The sequence below is a fragment of the Lepeophtheirus salmonis genome, chromosome 5, assembly GCF_016086655.4.
Source record: "Lepeophtheirus salmonis chromosome 5, UVic_Lsal_1.4, whole genome shotgun sequence".
NCBI classification, from domain to species: Eukaryota; Metazoa; Arthropoda; class Copepoda; order Siphonostomatoida; family Caligidae; genus Lepeophtheirus; species Lepeophtheirus salmonis.
The window spans coordinates 9,780,989-9,800,574 of NC_052135.2; the positions used below are offsets into that span (position 1 = coordinate 9,780,989).

Genomic DNA, 19,586 nt, shown 5'->3' on the forward strand with positions numbered 1-19,586 from the left:
TAAACGTTCTCGTGATGGTCACATTAGAGAAATCCATTTTTATGGATAATTGTTTATTTTTATAATTTGTACTAAAAGAATAAATTTGCAAAAGTTTTTAACTCTTTATATTTTATGTATAAAAGAACTTGAAGCGCTCTTAATGAAAAACCTATTATTAAGAATTTTCATGTTTAATGTCAGAAATTTATGTGAAAAAGTTCTGATTATATTATCTTGGAGGTTTCGAAAAATAAATACTTTCTATAAAAATGATATATTTTCATATAACTAATTAACAATATAATGGAATAACGTATTTATACAAAACATTAATAATTATAATATATAGGTTACATTACTTTAATAGTAAATAGTTTATCCAGATTTTATGTAATCCATGTGCTATTGCAAGTTTTGTGTACCAACTTTTTAATGTAGAGTGCATATATAAAATAAAATAGTATATCATGCTGCTATCGTTTTATTGACTTATAGTTAAAGAAAGATTAATCGGTAATTTTCCCCTCTTAAATATAAAAATATAAGATCAAATTAAGCTTCTCTCCTCCCTCTTATAACTCATTAAATCTTTATTTATCTTCAACGAAAAACACTTTTCATTCACTTTAATGTTTTTAATTACTTTTGATACTGTAATAAATTACATTGAGGGAAAGAAAGGTAAAGAAATTAATATCTACTAAAATATTTTGATATAAAATAATAATTTGTCTTTAATATTATTTGAACTTGATATAGAGAGTGGGATCCCAAAACTTGCCCTTGTACACGCTCGCGAACAGATTGACAACTCTTGAGGACTGTTATGATGGGAACTAAGAGCGAATTCAAACTTGGATGAGAGGTACGGCAGAAATTCTTCTACAAGACGTTCTAGACTCCAAAGTCCTAAGGGTTTCATTTAGGGCTGGAGTGGAATCACAGGTAAGTAGGTCCAAAATCAGTCATATTGTTGCTAAATAAGTTTGGTTCTACTTGATGTTGTAGGAAGGTCAGAAGGAGATTCCAACAGTCTCTACAGCGTCGAGGAGATCGAACAAATGTTTTTTTTTTTTGTTGTTGATCCGACATTTTTACACTTCGCAACATGCGATAAAATTGAGACTTGCTTATTTTTATTTCAGCTTTAGTTTGACTGTAAAATTAAACCTTGGAATTAAGATCTTAAATTTTTTCAAAAAACAAAACAAATTTAATATAATTAATTGTGATGCTGAACTCTTCTTAAACTACTAATCAATGCCATTTTGTATCCGGCTCTACATTCACAAAAATCTATATAAGATGAGAAAGAAGTAGATCTAGACGAAATAAAAAGAGGAATAGTTTTTAAAGAATTACCAAAAGCTCTTCAACTACGTCAAGCACACAATTTATCGAGACATCCCTGTTTTTTCTCGAAAGAGAAATTTTTTCCCTAGACTAGAAGTTCAACTACCATAACAACAGGGATTGGCCTTTTACCAGAGGATGTACGTACGTCATCTAAACAAGGTATCCTCAAGTGTTTACCCAAGGCCTCATGGTCAACACTGATGCCTACCTAAACGTGCTGGAGACCAAAGTGAATCCCGGGATCGACATGGTTGCCAATAACAAGCTTTGCATGCGGAAGCAGGTCTTGTGTCCCTGTCACACCTAAAAGATAAGTAACCAATAGATTCAAGACATTTTTAAATTTTGCTGGATTTTTGGCTTCCAAACTCGCCGGATCTTAATCCGATGGATTTATTGTTTGGGTGCAATTGACTGACAGCCCAACTGAACCGCTTGCAATAACAAAGACGCTATCTTCCTCGTATGGAGGCTGCTATTGAGCCTGGTGGTTATTCTATTGAATAAAATAAATTAAAATCCATCACACATTCTGATTCTAGTTTTTTTTTTTTTAATCTGATAGCTGGTTCTGTGATAAAATTGCGTTTGAAAAAAATCCTTTTCGCACTACAAATAGCTTGTACACGTTAAAAAGTTAAACATTTTACATATTTGACGTATTTTAACCGTTACTGTTATACCAAATAATTATCAATGATTAGTATTGTAAATCTTGTGTATTTTTTAGCTGCTCTGCTTTTTTTGAATAGGTAATTTGAAAGAATGAATATTATTAATTTTCTCAGCTTTGTGATTGATATTTCACTCCTGAGGAGGGAACTTCTGTTTATAGCTCAGATTTGTTTCGGATATATAATGGTAACTCCTTGTTGGACTAAGAGTAGAATTTAGGATTGACATCGGAGTAATTCTTGCCAATGCTCTTGATTATTTCCTTCTCCCCTTCCTCACTTGTTAGAGCTGATTGTTGCTGATGTAATATAACGTATAGATCCGGCTAAGGTGCTCTCTTCCTAAATATTCTTCAAATTGTCAAGGTTACAATGTTGATTTTTGGTTTCTTTTTTTTTAACATGCACAAAATATACATGATGCATGTCAATTGAATTTTTCATTTATTTGTTATTATTTATCAATGTAAAAATCTCAAAAAGTCATTCAAACTTTGATTGATTTGTTTACCTTCATAAATGTTCTTGTTATCCATGTTTTGAAGATTTTGTTTTCCAATAATGACACGGTAAAGTCTGCTTAATCCCATTATACAATAGTAAACCTAAACTTTGTAGTTGTAGAAAATTTATTAATTTACTAACCATATAAACCCCTCCAATGTAACACTTTCATGATCAAAGGCTTTTAAACACGAATTCAAACTTCAATGGAAGAAATTTTAAATTGTATTTTCTATTTACTTATTTATTCTTTACTATTGCGTATAAACTTTCCTTTTGTACATAAATATTTTAACAGTTTAGTAAAAAAATATACGAAATGGAAGCTTACACTTTGTTATAAGTATTCAAGTATTAATAAACTTAATCTTAGACAGTATTAGTAGATGTATTGAATTCATATACTTTATTTATGTATGATGCATAAGCTGAAGAGGCGAAGGGCTATACTCATTGGTCCTTAAGATTTATTATCTATAAAGTGTATAATGTATATATGTAATAGAGCTGGTGTGTTATTTTATAGTGTTATCTTTTTATTTTGTAAATTGTTATTTGGAGATCAAGTAGACTAGGTAGGGATTGAGTTATAGATTAAAAAAAAAAAAAAACAGCACAAAAAAATTGTTTTCAAAATTTATTCAAAATCAAAATGTTATGGGCAACAAGAATGGGTAAAAATGACTGTTTATCTTATTTATGTGAAAAAAAAAATAAAAAAAGAGATTTCAAATAGAGTATTCGTATATAAATAAAATTTGTAGAAATTTGTCTAAAAATGCGTTTGCATATAAATTTAATAAATATAAACCGATGTTTAAATGAAATATCTGTGAGTATCTGAATAAATTTAACTTTTTCTCTTTATTTTCATCAAACTTTAGTTTGCCAGATAAAAATGCATTCTGGATATAAGATTATAAATCTTAACATCATAACAATATAGTATTATCAATTTTCAGAAAATTTTATATTATAATTTTTACAATATTTGCAAAAATAAAACAATCATTGAGGGTTATTATTTCGACGTGATTATTCTCCATATATATTTTCAATTTACAATTACGAAATTTTTTTTTTTTATTTTTGTGTTCTTCTTTACAATGCCAATAAATACTTTTAGATACTTTTTTTTTGCAAAATCCGTGCAAAAAAGTATTTTTTCTTTTGCCAATTTTGATTTGGCAATTTTTGAAAAATTTAATTAGGGACATCTCATGTAGACAAATTTTTTAATGAATATATTTTGGTATATTATTTGAAGTTCATAACACTTTTTTTTAAAATTCATAGTAATAGATTTCATATAATTTGCAAGTTCAATATTATAATACATAATAGAATACATTAACATTCGCCTGCACTGAAGGTGTCTTAACATAAAATAAATTGCATTGTACACTGTACATGTGATTTCCTGCAATTTGATACAAACAAAAATGAATGGCCTAATTATACATATTTCATATTTTCATAAGGTGTTTGAAATTTTATCATATGAGTTATTATTGTTCAAAAAAGGAGATTAAAACCTTCGAATACCATATATAAAAAAATGTAATAGTAATTTATTCCATAATTTATTTCCACTTAATCTAGTCTAACATACAGCGCATTATAAATTATAAGCATCGCTGTATAGACTATTTTATTTTTTTACAATATCTACGGAATAAATTTTTACAAATTAAAGATTTGTACATTTAGAGCTAAATAGTTAAAATTTATTTAATTAAGATATGACAAGAATTTGATACTCCCTTAGAATAAGTATTAAAGCTCATTTTGAATGACAAATTTTGTTTGTACGAGAGTGAAAAGTCATATTTCTTCTTTTAACTTCATCAATCATCAGTTATAGTTTCATTTATTCCTTAGAGGCTATATTTTCTATTGGATAATATTTGATTTATTTGAAAATATTTTCTAAATTATTAAAGAATAATATATGTATAGAAAAGCTTTAACAACAAAAATAGACTTCATATTTAAAAACTTTATTTTAAAAGAAAAAAAATATTTTTTTTTAACAATGGGCTGCAAAGATTTTTAAGTATCAATATATCTTATTTTATTCCGTAATGACTGTTCATATTCGGTTGGGCGAACATAAGTTGATAATGTACATAATTTTCAAATATTCCAACATCTTTTTCGATCAAATATTCCAAGATGTTGCCAAGTGAAACTACGCCTATAGGTAGACATGAAGATGGGAAATTTTGTAATAATCCACATTAGTAATAATAAAGGCTTAATTTATTTTTATATAAAAATATCGAATTATAGGTATTACATTCTTCATAACACACTTTTTCCCTATGCGTATAAGTAAGGCTAATATATTAGATATGATAAGCTTAAAATGATAAATGACATACTCATCATCCTTAAGTTTCAGTAAGCAAACATTATAACTCAACAACCTTTTAGGATACAATGTATAAAATTTCATTTTTTTAAATACTCCTACATGAATAGAGGAATGCATCAGCATTTTCGCCTGCCGGCTAAAAACCAGATTTATTTTTGCTTTTGAAGCCATAGAACACGAACTTGACAATTCAAATTTTCAATCCAGGTAGGTTAAGCCTATAAAGCCCTACAAAACGGTAATTCATTTTTTTTCTTTTTTGCATAATTTTTGAATAATGTTGATACTTGAAGATCTTGATACTATATCAGACGGTATGTAATGTTTAAAGTATATGATATTTATAGAATAATTATTATTCTTAGGAAGGATAAATGATCAAAATGGATAATGATTATGTATTTATTAATAAATCGGTCCTTTTGTGTGATACCGTGACCATTTTAATATTTATGGATCCTAATTTATGGAACTTTCATAATGTGTAATTGAGGTCAATTTATAAAACACAGACCTTCTCATTTAAAAAAAAAATTATTTATATAACAAAAATATTTTGCAGCATACAATGTACCAATTTGATAAAAAATAAACTGTTAGTTTCATATTTCGAAATCAGTTCTCATTTAATTATTAAACGTAACAACATAGTTATTGCTGATGCCCAAGAGTAATTTGACAATGTTAGCAATTTTACGTTATTTGTTTTTGAAAAAGGGGTAGGATGTATTTTGGTGTCCTCGTCAATTCTATAATATATGGGGAAAAAATTAGAATGAAACAATTTAGTTATACAAAAATTTCTAATTTTTCTAACAATTCTTTATTTTTCAAAAAATATTAATTTTTTACACTAGGCTACTTTGAAGAATAAATTATCTTTCAAAAGATTTTAAAACTTTTCTCGAAAATGGATTTTCCCATATAATTTTTTTTTTCAATAGTAGAGAATTGAAGAAATCGCCAAAAACATTTATCTCAATCAAAAGCATACCAATAATACAAATGTATGTGAAAAATAAGTACAAATTTGAAAATCGAATGATAATTAAATTTGGAATTAGAAAATAATAGTTTCTTTTATATCATACCTCGTATGTACATTAGGGTGGCAATGAAATCACTTTTTGTGAAAAAGTATAGAAAAGAGATGCATTCCTTTTGATAAAAAAATACGATTAATAATGTTTGAACAATTTCTATAAATATTTCGAGGTAGCTCAAAGGCCTGAACTTTTGAATTTTTGTGTAAAAAACGTAATTTTGTTTTAAGATCATCTTTATAAAACACATTACAACTTGTTAGTAAAATTAAAAAATTTAGTTAAGTTAAACTTATATCAAAAATTCCTTATAAATGTATAAAAGAAAGATGAAATAATGTTCGAAATGCTGCAATGTTCATCTGTGTATTACAGCAAATGAGCGGCTACTGATATCTACAAAAATTAAAATAAAAAATTGCCAATTTCGATAAAAAAAAAAAAAAAAAAAAAAAAGTGAATTGTACATACACAAGTTGAACAAATTTGGTATATTATATGATAAAGTAAAGTACTTAAAAAAAGTTGAAATAAAGATAATTAGACCCCCTAATTTTTGATAAATTACTACTACCTGACTTAGTTCACTGTTGTTTTTGTAGGTGGCACTGCAGTCCTCACAAACACGTTTAATGCAGACTGTACATACACGAAAGAACTCAGTTTCTTGAAGAGTTTTAAAGCACACTTTACAACGATTATCCTCGGCTGAAGAACTTGCCATAGATGCAGCCTCTGCCTCATTAAATCCTTTTCTGGGAACATCCTCTGCTGATGCGTCATTATTAGAAGAGGTTGATGGCTGAACACTACCTTCATTATTATTATTAGTAGCATTGCTATTATTATTAGTGGAAGAGGCTTCTGCTTGATCTAAAGTATTTACTGCATTTTCTCCTCTAAATGCAGCTAAAGCTGCAGCTGCTGCCATTTCAAAGCTCGGCCTTCGCCTAGAAGTTCTGAAAAAACAAAAAACATTACAATAAAATCATCAAAAAATAATTTATTTTAATAGCAACGTACGAGGGAGTTTCATTAGGAGTTAAGGTATTTGGATCTTCCTTGTTACTCGTGGATTTCCAATTTTGTTTTGTGGACGTTGATGATGAAGGTTGATTAGACAATTTGTTCACTGAAATAAGTATGATTGAAATCAGTACAAATTATTCATTCAGTCTGATTTTGATTAATATTTACAATCTAAAATATTTAATGAAATACAATATTAAGTAAATAACATTGGTTTTTTGTGTGAAAAGAACGGATTATGCCATTTATAATTGATTCCATATGCAGAACTAATTTTTTGAAATTTAATGATCTCATCCGAAATAAAAAAATTAACGTTTTGCTAATCTTTTTTTGCACCATATGCGATTGTTTTTAAACATACCTAATTATCTATAAGAAATGTTTATTCAATATCCATGTTTTGTTTTTTTTTTAAATGAAAAATGAGAGTTTAATGGAAATATTTTGAAATACTTGCTAAGTGTATCGTTTTGATATATGTTGTATATTTACAATCAGATATAGTTTATACATATTTAAAGTGTAACATTCCAAAAATTATGCAGTTAAATATATTTGGAGCAATTATCATAACATTTTTATTTTTGAGGAGAAAACATTTAAGTATAATGTAACCTTGTGTGCGGGTACTCATGAATGACGAACTTTACCACTATGGGTTTGTTGGGAGTTATAAGCAGTGATGCATAATACATGGCCTGCCAGTATGTAAAATTAAAGGAAACATAATATTAAAGTGGTCACCCTGACATTTTATAGACAATCTGGGAAGAAGGAGCTTAACTTCCATGACGTTGTATATATTACATCAACTCCAAGCAGTCGTGAGATAAAGGAAATAAACACAAATCTCACTCCCTAAATAGCAACATCATATAGGGTAGAATTATTCTTATGTCGATCCTCAATATTACTCCGAGTCCAACAAAGACTTACACATATAACAAGTGATGTAAATCGTGTGTATTTTTTAGCTGGCTGATTTTTTGGAATTGATAATCTGAAGAATGGATTTTATTTTCCTCAGATGTTGTAATTATTTAACTTATAAGTAGTGAACTTCTTTTTCTACTACATACATTTATACTTAACCCTGACTGAACATTTTTGTGTGCTTATAAAAGCCCTAGAATAAACTCCCTTGTAACAGCTGATTTAATTAAACGTCATGCCACCTAAACTACTATCCTCTGAAATATTCTCAAATTATCAGTGTGATTATGTTGATTTTCGTATTTTTGTCCAAAATACACACGATTTTGTCACTCCTTATAACTCCCTGCAAACCCTCATTGCTACTCTTTTTTTATGAGCACGCGCACTAGTTATTACATTATACTTGGATGTTTTGTCTTCAAGTGCTAAATAATAATAACAACAACAGCATTGGAAAATAAGAAATCATGTTCAAATTACGTAATTTGTGTATTTTAAATTCCTCTCCTAGTTGTTTGTAGCTATTCTCATAGAACGTCATGACAGCAAAGCTTTTCTTCTCCCAAAAATTATTCAAATAGTCTGCGTTAACATATATATTTTCATTTTTTTTAGTATATCGCCAATGTTTTCAAATGCAATTTGTAGTATAAACACATGACTGTACAATATTTATACTCTTCTCAATTGGGTTTCATTATTTTTATATATAAAAAAACGACAAAGAAAATAAGATATACATAACTTCCTTTACTTTAAATTTTTTTCTTCCTAAAATTAATATTCTATTAAAATACTTTATAAAAGTAGTAGATAATGTTTAATATTTGTTTGACTTGTTACTTAGGTAAGAAAAATATTCAAAGTATTTTTTGAATAATTATATATTATGCATTTTGATACATACATAATATTTTATTTATTTATATTTTAATAAATTATGTTTGCTTTTTATATAATTTCATTCGATAAATAATCAAATTATAAATGCTCCAAAATATTACTGGGTGTATATATATTTTTAAAATTACATAATACGAAGGTTAACATTGAATATGCCATAAATAAGTTTTACAAGAATAATCTAAACTTGCCCTGATCAATCTAAAGATTTTGACTAATTATAATTATATGAGGTTGCTATAATACTTGTATATTAATTTTAGATTAAAAAGTAAATATATATTTCACTATGTTAATATGAGAAAGGAAACTATGTCATTCTCTAATGGTCACATAAATCCTAAAATAACCTATGATATCTGTGAGGCTTGGTTATTAATCTAGTTTTAGTTTGATTTGAACCAGTCGAAAATATTTGTTTTTTGTACATTTTCAAAGTTTATGTTTGAAAAATTTAGAAATGAATTATGAAAAATTATTTTTTTATGAACTATTTGTTATTGTTCTGGCATGAAACATCTATTTTGCAATAGTAATTTTCCTAGTTTTTCTTTTGCATAATGTATTTTGTATTGTATAAGTGCAATCCGTTTATGCTAGATGGAGTTAGAAAGATAAGGTTTCGTTCTATAAAGAAATTCTTGGACAGTTTCTTTGATTGTTTGACTCAGTATTGTGTCAGCGTGCATTATAAATGGAGAGCAGCAAAGATAAAATACGCCAAACTATCCAATTTTTTATATATGATACAACAGAAATAAGGCACCTAAAAATGTGAATAGTAAATATGGTAATGATACTGTAACATCCAATCATGTGCAATTTTAGTTTCATTGATTATATTCCGGTAATTTTTAGGATCTGGATGGTCAGTTATCAAAAATGTGGATACAATAATGGGAATCGTCGAGTCCTTTTGATTACCAATGATATACAGATTAATCGGTGAAAAATTAAAAATTCTGGATTTTTTACAACACCTTATATTATTGCAACCTTATACTAAAATTAGTTTAAATATTTAGACACAAATTTGGATTATCTTTTAACTTTTAAAGGGTTTGCCAATATTTAATTGGTGAATTTCATATACAAACATAACGACTCAAGAGCATAATAACCTTACAATCTACCTTTTTAAAGAAAGTATTAAGGATCTCTTAAAAATAGTTTTGAAAAAGTTATTTGTCTTGATGTTTTGGTATATCTTTTATTTTTTCATTATAAAGAGCTAAAATGGAAGGTCATTAGAAATAAGATAAAGTTGGATACATAATTTCAAAGGCTTTAATGTGTATGTAGTTTACCTTTAAGATTGTGGAATGATAGAAAGGATTTACATTGAGAGAATTTCTGTTAGCAGCAGATAAAAAAGTAATTTATTTTTGTTCATTCATGAAGTAAAAAATCAGTTTGTTGTTTTATTCAACAAGAATATAAACTTAGAGGAATTTATTGTTTTGATTTCCATATTTCCCCTTTCTTGTCTCGAATATATAATTTCATAATTTAATAAAAGTATATATATACTGGGTGTGAAAGCTATTTGTGCCGCGAAAATAATTTTTTTCAAACATAATTTTATCTCCAACCAGTTGTCAGGTTAAAAAAGAAAGAAAAAATAGCTTCTTCTCACTTATTTAATAAAGTCACCTCCATCCTCAAATACGAGGTCGAAAGTGCAAGCAGGCCTTCTCCACTTGGTCTCTTGGCAAATCCTGGAATTCCTTCTTATCTAAGTGATAAGATCGTCTTTGGTGTTGTAAGGGTTCGGTAGGTTTGTCGTTCGATCGTGTCTCACACACAAAAATCCATCGAATTCAGATATAGATAGTTTGGGGTCAAAAATTGTGTAAGAGCCATTTTAGACTTTTGTTTTAGAATATAGGAGGGAGACAAGTCCTGTTATCACATTTAAGGCGTTCCATTGGCAACTATGGCGATCTAGAGCTTCATTTTGATCTCTAGCACATCCAGGTAGTCTTCAATATTGACCCTAAGTCCTTAGAGGAACACAATAGGAGGTATGACGTGGCCTTCCGAGCTAACCACCCAAACTTCATGACAAGGGCTAATGAATTTGATGGCATGACGAAGGTACATCCTTGGGGCAGAATGCCCACCTCTTGTTGATCTGGTTGTTGACTTTCTAGTCATGGCAAATGTTTTTCTCCTCCGAGAAAACCCAGAGAATTTATCGACGAAGTTGGTGCTTGAGGCGGCTGTAGAGGTTTTTGGAGTGCTTTAAGAACTTTATTTTGGGCTTTTCTGACAAAATCTGGCCCTACCAGATTTTTTATGACTAGTAACGAAGGTTTTCCTGAATACAAAGATGGATCAACGACTCTGACCGTCCAATTTCTCTAGCAATTACTCTAATGGGCTTTCCTTGGTCCTCATGGACTATTTGTTGGGCGTCCAGACACAGTCATTTTGACCTTGTACTTCAGCCCGTATTTATGTTACCTCAAAATTACCATTGGAGGTCTTAAATTCCCTATTAACTGACAAACAAAAGTACCACCCACTGATTACCACATTTTGTAGCAATTGATATATTGTCACTCCCGGCGTGAATTTCAAGCATGGCTGCGAGAAATCTAAACAGTGCTTATATGACGGGATCATACTCGACACTTTTCATTATTTTATCCTAACTTTTTACATTTGGCCTTTCAAATTTTGAAGCATCTATGCCATTAAATTTACCGGAACGAAATCGTACAAACTAACATTGAGTAGGATTGGCTGTTACAGTATTAGGACCACTTATACTATTCACATTTTCAGCAACCTTGCCTTTTTTGTTTTTGTTTTTTCTCGTAGAAAAACTGTAAAGTATTGCAAATTGTCTTTTTTATTTGTCTATCTTGGACACAAGTTCAAACAGTACCAGGTCAAACAAATACAAAACCGTCCAGCATAAGTTATTTATTACCAAATCTAATACTTTAACTCTATCCAACATAAACTGATTGCATTATACAACACGAGATAAACATTACAAAATAATATTTTGTGATAATAATACATTTCTTTTTACTTCATTACGTATATATCCTTCTCTAGAAGTGACATGGCTATCAAAATTTCGAGTTTTTGATATTTATTGGTACCTTCTGAAAAAATAAAGTATTGGTTTTGATGGGTTCAACCCCTAGACTTGAGACACTTAGTTTTCAAAAAATCAACCATAAATGCCACTCTATATTTAAAAAAAAAAAAAAAAAAAAACCCTAAAACTTAGATATACGAATTTCATCAATATTTATAAAAGGTTGCCATGAAAAGTGCTAAGTGGAATAAAGCAAATACACTTTAAACGCCAGAAAACTATATACAAAAGTATTTTGTACTATTATTTACTACTTGGGAAGAGTTCAGTTGTCATACATACAAGTCGTAAAGTTCATTTACAAAGTTCGGAACATTTTTCGCTAGATGTCTATAGTGAGCTATATCTCACTATTAATACGTTGAGTTTTAAAAAAAGTCTATAATAAAAAAAAAGTTCATGTATAGGTTTGTGTTTAATGTAGCCAATTTTGTCTTAAAGCGTTCCATAATGGAAGTAAAAAAGAGAAAATTCGATATATTCTTTAGTATCACTACGACCATGGTGAAGGTGGGAAAAAAAATTTATGCACCCAATACAATATCGAATGAAAAAAACATAGGAGCGGTTTCAACGATTGCGTTGTGCTAATATACATCCCGAAAATGTTTATATAACTTTGGAAATAGTCGATTTGTATCGCCATGTGAGTAATTATTCCATTGAAAATATGAGCAAATATAGCAATTGATAAAAAACATTCCGGAATTCACCAAAAAAAATTATTCATTAGATATCTTGAATACAGTACCTACAAAATATGTCTAATCATACAAAAATCGTGTAGACTGAGGGGTGTTATATGGAAGGTAGTATTTTTAGCAAATTATTTCAATTTCTTTATACTAGAAAAAAAATAATAAGCCTTGTATAACAACTTAAAAAGATTTTCCCTCAAAAAATTTTTATAATTTTATTCTAGTTTAAGTTTTAATTTTCTTATAAAATATTTAATAAATAAGGAATTTAAGGTTCCATGAAAATATTCCAAAGTTAAATACAATGAAGTCAATAATTTGACTTCATTGTAATAAGTAATTAATATTTTAAAGGCAGCAACATTCACCCCAATTTAAATATGTCATATACCCAATACATTTGATTAGTATTTATAGATTAGATATAAGTCATTTATTCGGCTTTATTATATTTAATTTCGGAATTTTTCACTCAATCTTTTTATTTCTTATTTGTTAAATATTCCATCAAAATACCAGTAGTTAAATTAAACATCAATCAAAATCTAATTTTTTTTTTGAACAAAAATTCTTTTAAAGTAGTTAAATAAGATTTTTTCTTTTGGTTTTTGCCATTCTATAAAGTAATAGAAAAAAATATGCTATAAATAAAAACTTCCAAATATTTTGAAATTATATAACTTTTATTTTCTACAATTAATATAGTTATTCGTTCTAATCAGAATATTTCAGACAAATTTAAGTTTCCAAGGGATTTTGTGAATTATATTTACGTATAAATAAAATTAGGAGTGATTATTTTAGATTTTCGCAAGAAATGAAGCATGACAACTTTACCTAACTAGGAAATTTTTGCTCTTTCGAGTGTGAAATGTGTAGAGCAAATATAAAAATAAATTTTTTGTATAAATAAAAATTCAGAGCAAAAGTTTTGTCCTCTCCAACTGGATATGCTGTTTTGTTTTTTAAAATATCAAGGATAGGTGGTGATTCTTGGGATAATGCAAAATACAATGTCAAATACAAATTTTCAAATATAGTTGGAATTTTCTATATGCTTTTAAAAAAGCATAGTTATTCACAAAAAATTAAATGTTTTGGTAAATAAATTCAAATATTACATTTTTTTAACAAAAAGTTCAAAAATCTATAGATATTAAAAAAAAAAAAATTCTTATGAAAAAAATTAAATTTTTTCAAAACAAAACAACGAAATTACAAATATAATGTTTTTAACTTCAAAAATAAAAGTTCAAATATTAATTTTTCTGAAAGTAATTTCAAAATCCACAGCTATTCTCAAATAATTTAAAAAATCCATTGCAATTTACAAAAATATAAAACAAACTTTTTTTTTTTTTGCTTTCCTGCATATTTGGTCCGAATAACGAAAAAAATTTAGTATTTAAAGCAAAACTTTATTAATTAGAAGGGAGCTACAGTCCCTCCAGCCAACTGCCTGTGGATGCCCCTAAGTTTAAAAATAATTGTTCGGAGGTATAAAAGAAACCAATGAATTGACTTCTATGTTTTAAATATTTAGTAGGTGATTGTCTTATATAGTTTTCTACTCGTCTTATTAAAATGTTTTTATGTTTTTAGGCGTAGGCATTATTTAGGAAGTCGAATTTTAAGCTCAATTTCTTCAAGGAATTAATACTATATCTTTTTATGTTTTGTTTACATCTGTATACATATTTATATGTATGATATTAATAAAGATCAATAAAAAACATTACTTAGGAAAGAAACATATTGAGATAGAACGAGTTCATAGTACTTACTCTAAGATTCACAAATCAATAAAATGTCGATACTTAATTAATAATGCTACATTTTTTATCCTTTCATGAACTCATTAAAAGCTTAATCATTCAATTTTTCATTTAAAAATAGTATATTAAACAATTAACTAATTTAATTTAAAATTTATGAGCATTTAAACTATAAAGTATGCAGATAATTGCGTGATTATTTAAACAATAAAAATAGAAAATTTATCCATTTTAGTTAATTAACAAAATAGTTTTTTAAAAGTTAAATTAAATATTTGATTAATTAGACTTATAATGTTGATATTCAGTAAAAAAATTACCAAAACACACAAATTCATTATATTTTTAAAGTTTGGTATAAATTTAGCATACAAAATCACCAAATCAAAATAATTAATATTATTGAACAAGTAAAATTATCTAATAATTATATTGACTCTTCATTTTGAAAGTTACCGAGTGCTCTAATAAAATCCAAACACTTAGAATTTTAAACTTTAAACAGATATAATTTATTAACATTAGAATTTCAACAAAATTAGTACTAAAAATAGATGTGTGTCTGAGCTTTCTTAGTCTCATAATTAGTGTAGCCGTCCTAAGCGGCAATAATAGCTTCAAAAATATATACTTAAGGGGTTGGCATCAAGTCTGTAGAGGGGCCAAAAGGGTTCAAACAAAATTCCAAAGACTCATTCAAAAGAGTCTTGCTACGGAGGAGATGGATTTCTTTCATTGTTGGTGTCCAAAGTGATCTCCCTACAATCACAAAGTTTTTTCCATCCACTTGATTTGATACCTATCTCCACAGTCTGATGAAAAACCCCGAGATATCTTGTATGGACCCTCTTGGACTTGCGGGAATGGGCCTGGGATATTTTCTTTAATTCCTCAGGGTCCAGCTTGGACTTTTTGACATAGCCTTACTTCCTATCGAACGTTTTGGATTTGGTGGTGACGTACACGGTGGTCATGGAGACCCCAACTGCTTGGAGCGCGAGAATATAAATTCGCCGATCAGGTTCAAATGTAATTTCCTCAACTTTTACGTAAGCTGGAAAGCTAAGGTGCTTTTTTTTGTTGTAACTAATTGTTTATGCTTTAAAATATTTTGGAATATGAGTTAATTGCAATCACGCAACCTTTATTAATTATAGAATATGTGGATATACAGATTTCAATTTACCAGCCTGTATGTCTATTATCTATATACTACTTAACTTTACGATATCTGAAGAAAGTATACGAGATCTTTTCTTAAAAATAGCTTGTATTTTTTTATTTACTCAATTCAAGCTTGAGTTGTAGATGCTGCCCCATACCCTTTCTTTTGCTCGTGATAAGTCAAGAGTGTTTAGTGGTTTGTTATTTGGCCATGGTTACATATAAGAGTATCAAGTAATACGGAAACACAATTTTTTTCCATTGAATTTATGCTGCTGATAGAATTAATTTTTCAACACAAAATCAATTTTTTTTTCAATCCTCTTATTTATGAAATACCTTGATTTATAGTAATTCGGGACTAATTTTAAGCTTGCCTTCAAATGATTGATTTTTCTCAGGAATTAAACATAGTTGATATAAAAGATTTTAATAACAAAAGGATTCATATTCATAAATTTGTCATAAAATGGATATGTTGGGTTAGTGAATGTCAAGTCACACTCCCAGAGTATTTAATACGTAGGATACTAATTACTCTATGTAATTATAGAAGAGAATAGAGAAAGTGGCTCACTTTTCACTTTTTAGGATGTTACACAGTTTGTAGAAGTGATAATGAACTCAGACTTTTTTTTTTTTTTGTAAAGTATGAAACAATATGTATCTTTTGGTACCAATTTCATGACATTATTAATGGAACTTTAGTAGTAATATAAATTTAAACATATGACAACTTGCCCCATCAATGGGTTAAGTTTGTGCATTAGTAAATTAACTTGTTCCTCATCTACTTTTTGACTTCAAATACTAAAAAATACTTGACTGATGAGCTCAATTTAAGACCTATATTAACTACAAATATTTTTTTCTTATTTAATAAAAATAATTGACGTACTAGATAGTTAAGAAAATAATTAATTGACGTAAAAAAAAAATATACTGAGGCTGTAAATTCAGGAAAATGTTTTTTTTTTAATGCTGATTATGAAAATGAGATATTTGCATTCCAATCAAATAATACTTAATAAATATTCAAAAAATCAAAACGAGCCTGAATTAAGTAATTATTATGGAAATAAAACATATGAGTTAAAGTTTTACTTAATAGATGCCAAATCTTTTAAGAAATGTGACAAGTAAAAATGAAATGATAATAACAATTGAAATATTAAAAGAATCGTAATATAATAACAGAAAGTGTAACTCCGTCTACAAGTGTAATTGGAAATAATAGCCAAAATTCCAAAGAATTAAAGTTGTATGAAACGCACACGAGTAGCTTAAATAAATGTATGCAAGTTCAGGTACCTATTTGTAAAATTGATCGATTAAAAGTAGTAACAATTTTTAAAGTAAAACCAGCACACACTTATTTTTAGTCAAATGACTCACATAGACACGCAGACTATGTTTCAAAATTGAACAAAGTTTTTTTATTAGTCTGAACTGCAGATCTCACAGTTTATATTATGAATTTCAATCATAAAATAGTCATCAATGAGCTTAACGGATTGACAATGGGATAGTTTTAGTATATGTAGGAAATATGTCAAGTAATTGTTCCCCAATATACATATATGTACGTTTACAGGGTAGGGCGGCAGCAAAACGTTGACTCTTAATTAATGTTTAGTGATTATTTTTTAAAGTCATGTTTCCACCGTCCTTTTTGCATAAACAAACTACACTAATCAATCTCTCGAGTCCACGTTTTGCTGCACTACCTTGTATATTTTGGTAGTATTGATATGTGAGCAAAAATAGAACATAATAAAAAAATAAATATAAATCGTTATTTGTACTGAACATATTAAACATTTTTTTATAACCAGTTCTATACTAATTTGGAATTTTAACAATAAAATATATAAATAAACTTAATGTAAATTACACATTATGTCATTTTATAATATTATACCGTATTAGTAACAATACCCTCAGGAATTATAATCCCGAGCTGCTACTATAATTATTGTACGAAAACGCTGCTACAAAACTCAAATATAATGACTAGAAAATGAAATACACCAACTTATTTCGAGGGCCCACTAGCCCCACTCCCTTTTATTACAACTTTCTTATAAAACTTAAATGTTTTTTGTTTTTTTTTGGCTTGAAAATATTTTTTCAAGTGTTAAACCTTTCATAGAATTAAAATAACGAACAAAAATTATGTTGATCTATTTTTCTAGTTAATAATTTATAATTAACTACTTAGCGTATTTGCTGATGTAAATAAATACTAATATTTGTTCACACTAAACAGTAGGGTTGTTTCAGAAATTTAAAAAAACTGCAACTTTACACATTTTTGTTAAGTAATACATATTTAGTTGTCTTATTAAGGCCATGTTGCATAATTGTGCAACAAAAAACATTTCCAATATTAAAAATGACTCTTTCCATATTGATACAACGTCAGATCATATAATAATTGATCGTGATTGATGTAATGTAACATCGTGTAAAGGTTATATGATTCCAGACAGATTTTCAATTTCTACATTCAAAGGATGGAAGTCTAATTTTCCTAAGAAGGTAAGGTGTCATTCATGTTCTATTTTTTCAACTGATATTATTTCTGATTATATCGAGAAATAATTCAAAGATAACAAGACGACCAGTCCAGACGGAATTTGAGTGAAATTTTTACCACTTTTAGATGTGAAATTATCCCTAATTTACTATGTATGGGAAGGGCGATTGAAAAACATGCTAAGCTATCCTATCGAGATCAGTAACAAAGGGAATAATTGTTTTAATTACTAAAAAAGGAGATGGAACTCATATAAGTCATTGGCGACCAATAACAATCTTTAACGGATCATATTGAATCATTTCAGGTATTATTGCACAAAAAATGGAACCAATATTGAATATGAAAATAGCAGCCCATCAAAAGGGTTTTCTTATGCATAGAGGAAAAATATTGGGCTATTGTTGGTATGAATTATAGGAAAGCATTTGATTCCATTCTGCACGATCATATTCTCTTGGTGGTGAAGCGTTTCTACAATCCAAATAGAGCCCTCCTTCTCAACGGATCATCTACTGTTATGTTAGAAGGAAAAGAGAGTGATCTTATATTTCTATCACGTTGCTGCTGTGCAGGATGCCCCTCAGCTCCTTTACTGTTTGTCATGAATTAGCTTTCACTTTGACCCGTAAATATTAGGATTAATAGGAGTGAGTCTAAATATTTAATCGTTATTTATGTAGATGATATCACACTGTATATAGAGGTTAATTACGAATTGCAGCTTGTCTGAAGATTGGAAGGTCTGTTGTCTCATTTCAAGAAGTTTGAGATGAAATCAGGGCTCAGCTTAAATATCAAAAAGACTAGTATTCTCCTTATTGGGATATGGGTTTCCCCTGATGATATGGTCATTGCCGGTTGTGCTGTAATGGACAAGGTTGTAGTGCTTATGATTAAGTATCTAAGAAATGGAGAAATATATATCCTTCATGTAATATTATTCATTTCATATTTCAGTTACAAGCTGTATACACTTGGAACTTATACACAAGATAAATATATATACCTCTACATAAATACAATATGTAGTTCAAAATATGAAACATTATCAATAATTCTTCACTTAGTGAGAGCGAATATATTAAGAAAAATATTTATAAAATTTAAGATATGCTCGAAACAGCCATACTTGAGTTTAGAAAGTAGTACTTTTGACTGTTTAAATATATAATCGAAATTTCATTTTTCTAAGTATGATTAATTTGAAAAAAAGTTATAAGGTTATTTTAATTAATATGAGTTACTATTAATTAATCAAAAATCATAAGATACATAATTACTAAAAATATTACTGGTAACGTCATGTGTGTTTCCAAAAGGTATCGCACCATTGGTAGTATGACGTCATATGAGGTTTTAAATGTTTCATATGTATTTTCGTGTAAAATATTGCCTGCCCGTATGTAAAAATAGAAGGAAATAACAAAATTACGTTTAACTCTGAAGAATGTTTAAATGGTGAGCTAGTTATCTGTCATCACGCTT

At 28.2% G+C, this 19,586-nt stretch overlaps 1 protein-coding gene across 6 annotated transcripts in view; it reads right to left on the minus strand.

The window, feature by feature from the left end:
- Positions 1 to 19,586, minus strand: part of LOC121118611 (uncharacterized) — a 239,474-nt gene that overhangs the window by 94,138 nt on the left and 125,750 nt on the right. For 4 of the 6 annotated variants that reach the window (XM_040713189.2, XM_040713187.2, XM_071888223.1 and 1 more), the window contains exons 4-5: positions 6,960 to 7,068; positions 6,508 to 6,895 (exon numbers count right to left, since the gene is read on the minus strand). In XM_040713189.2, coding sequence (XP_040569123.1) covers positions 6,508 to 6,895; positions 6,960 to 7,068 — 497 coding nt within the window. The remainder of the gene's footprint in view (positions 1 to 6,507; positions 6,896 to 6,959; positions 7,069 to 19,586) is intronic. The other 2 variants (XM_071888222.1, XM_071888221.1) reach the window with 1 other exon arrangement.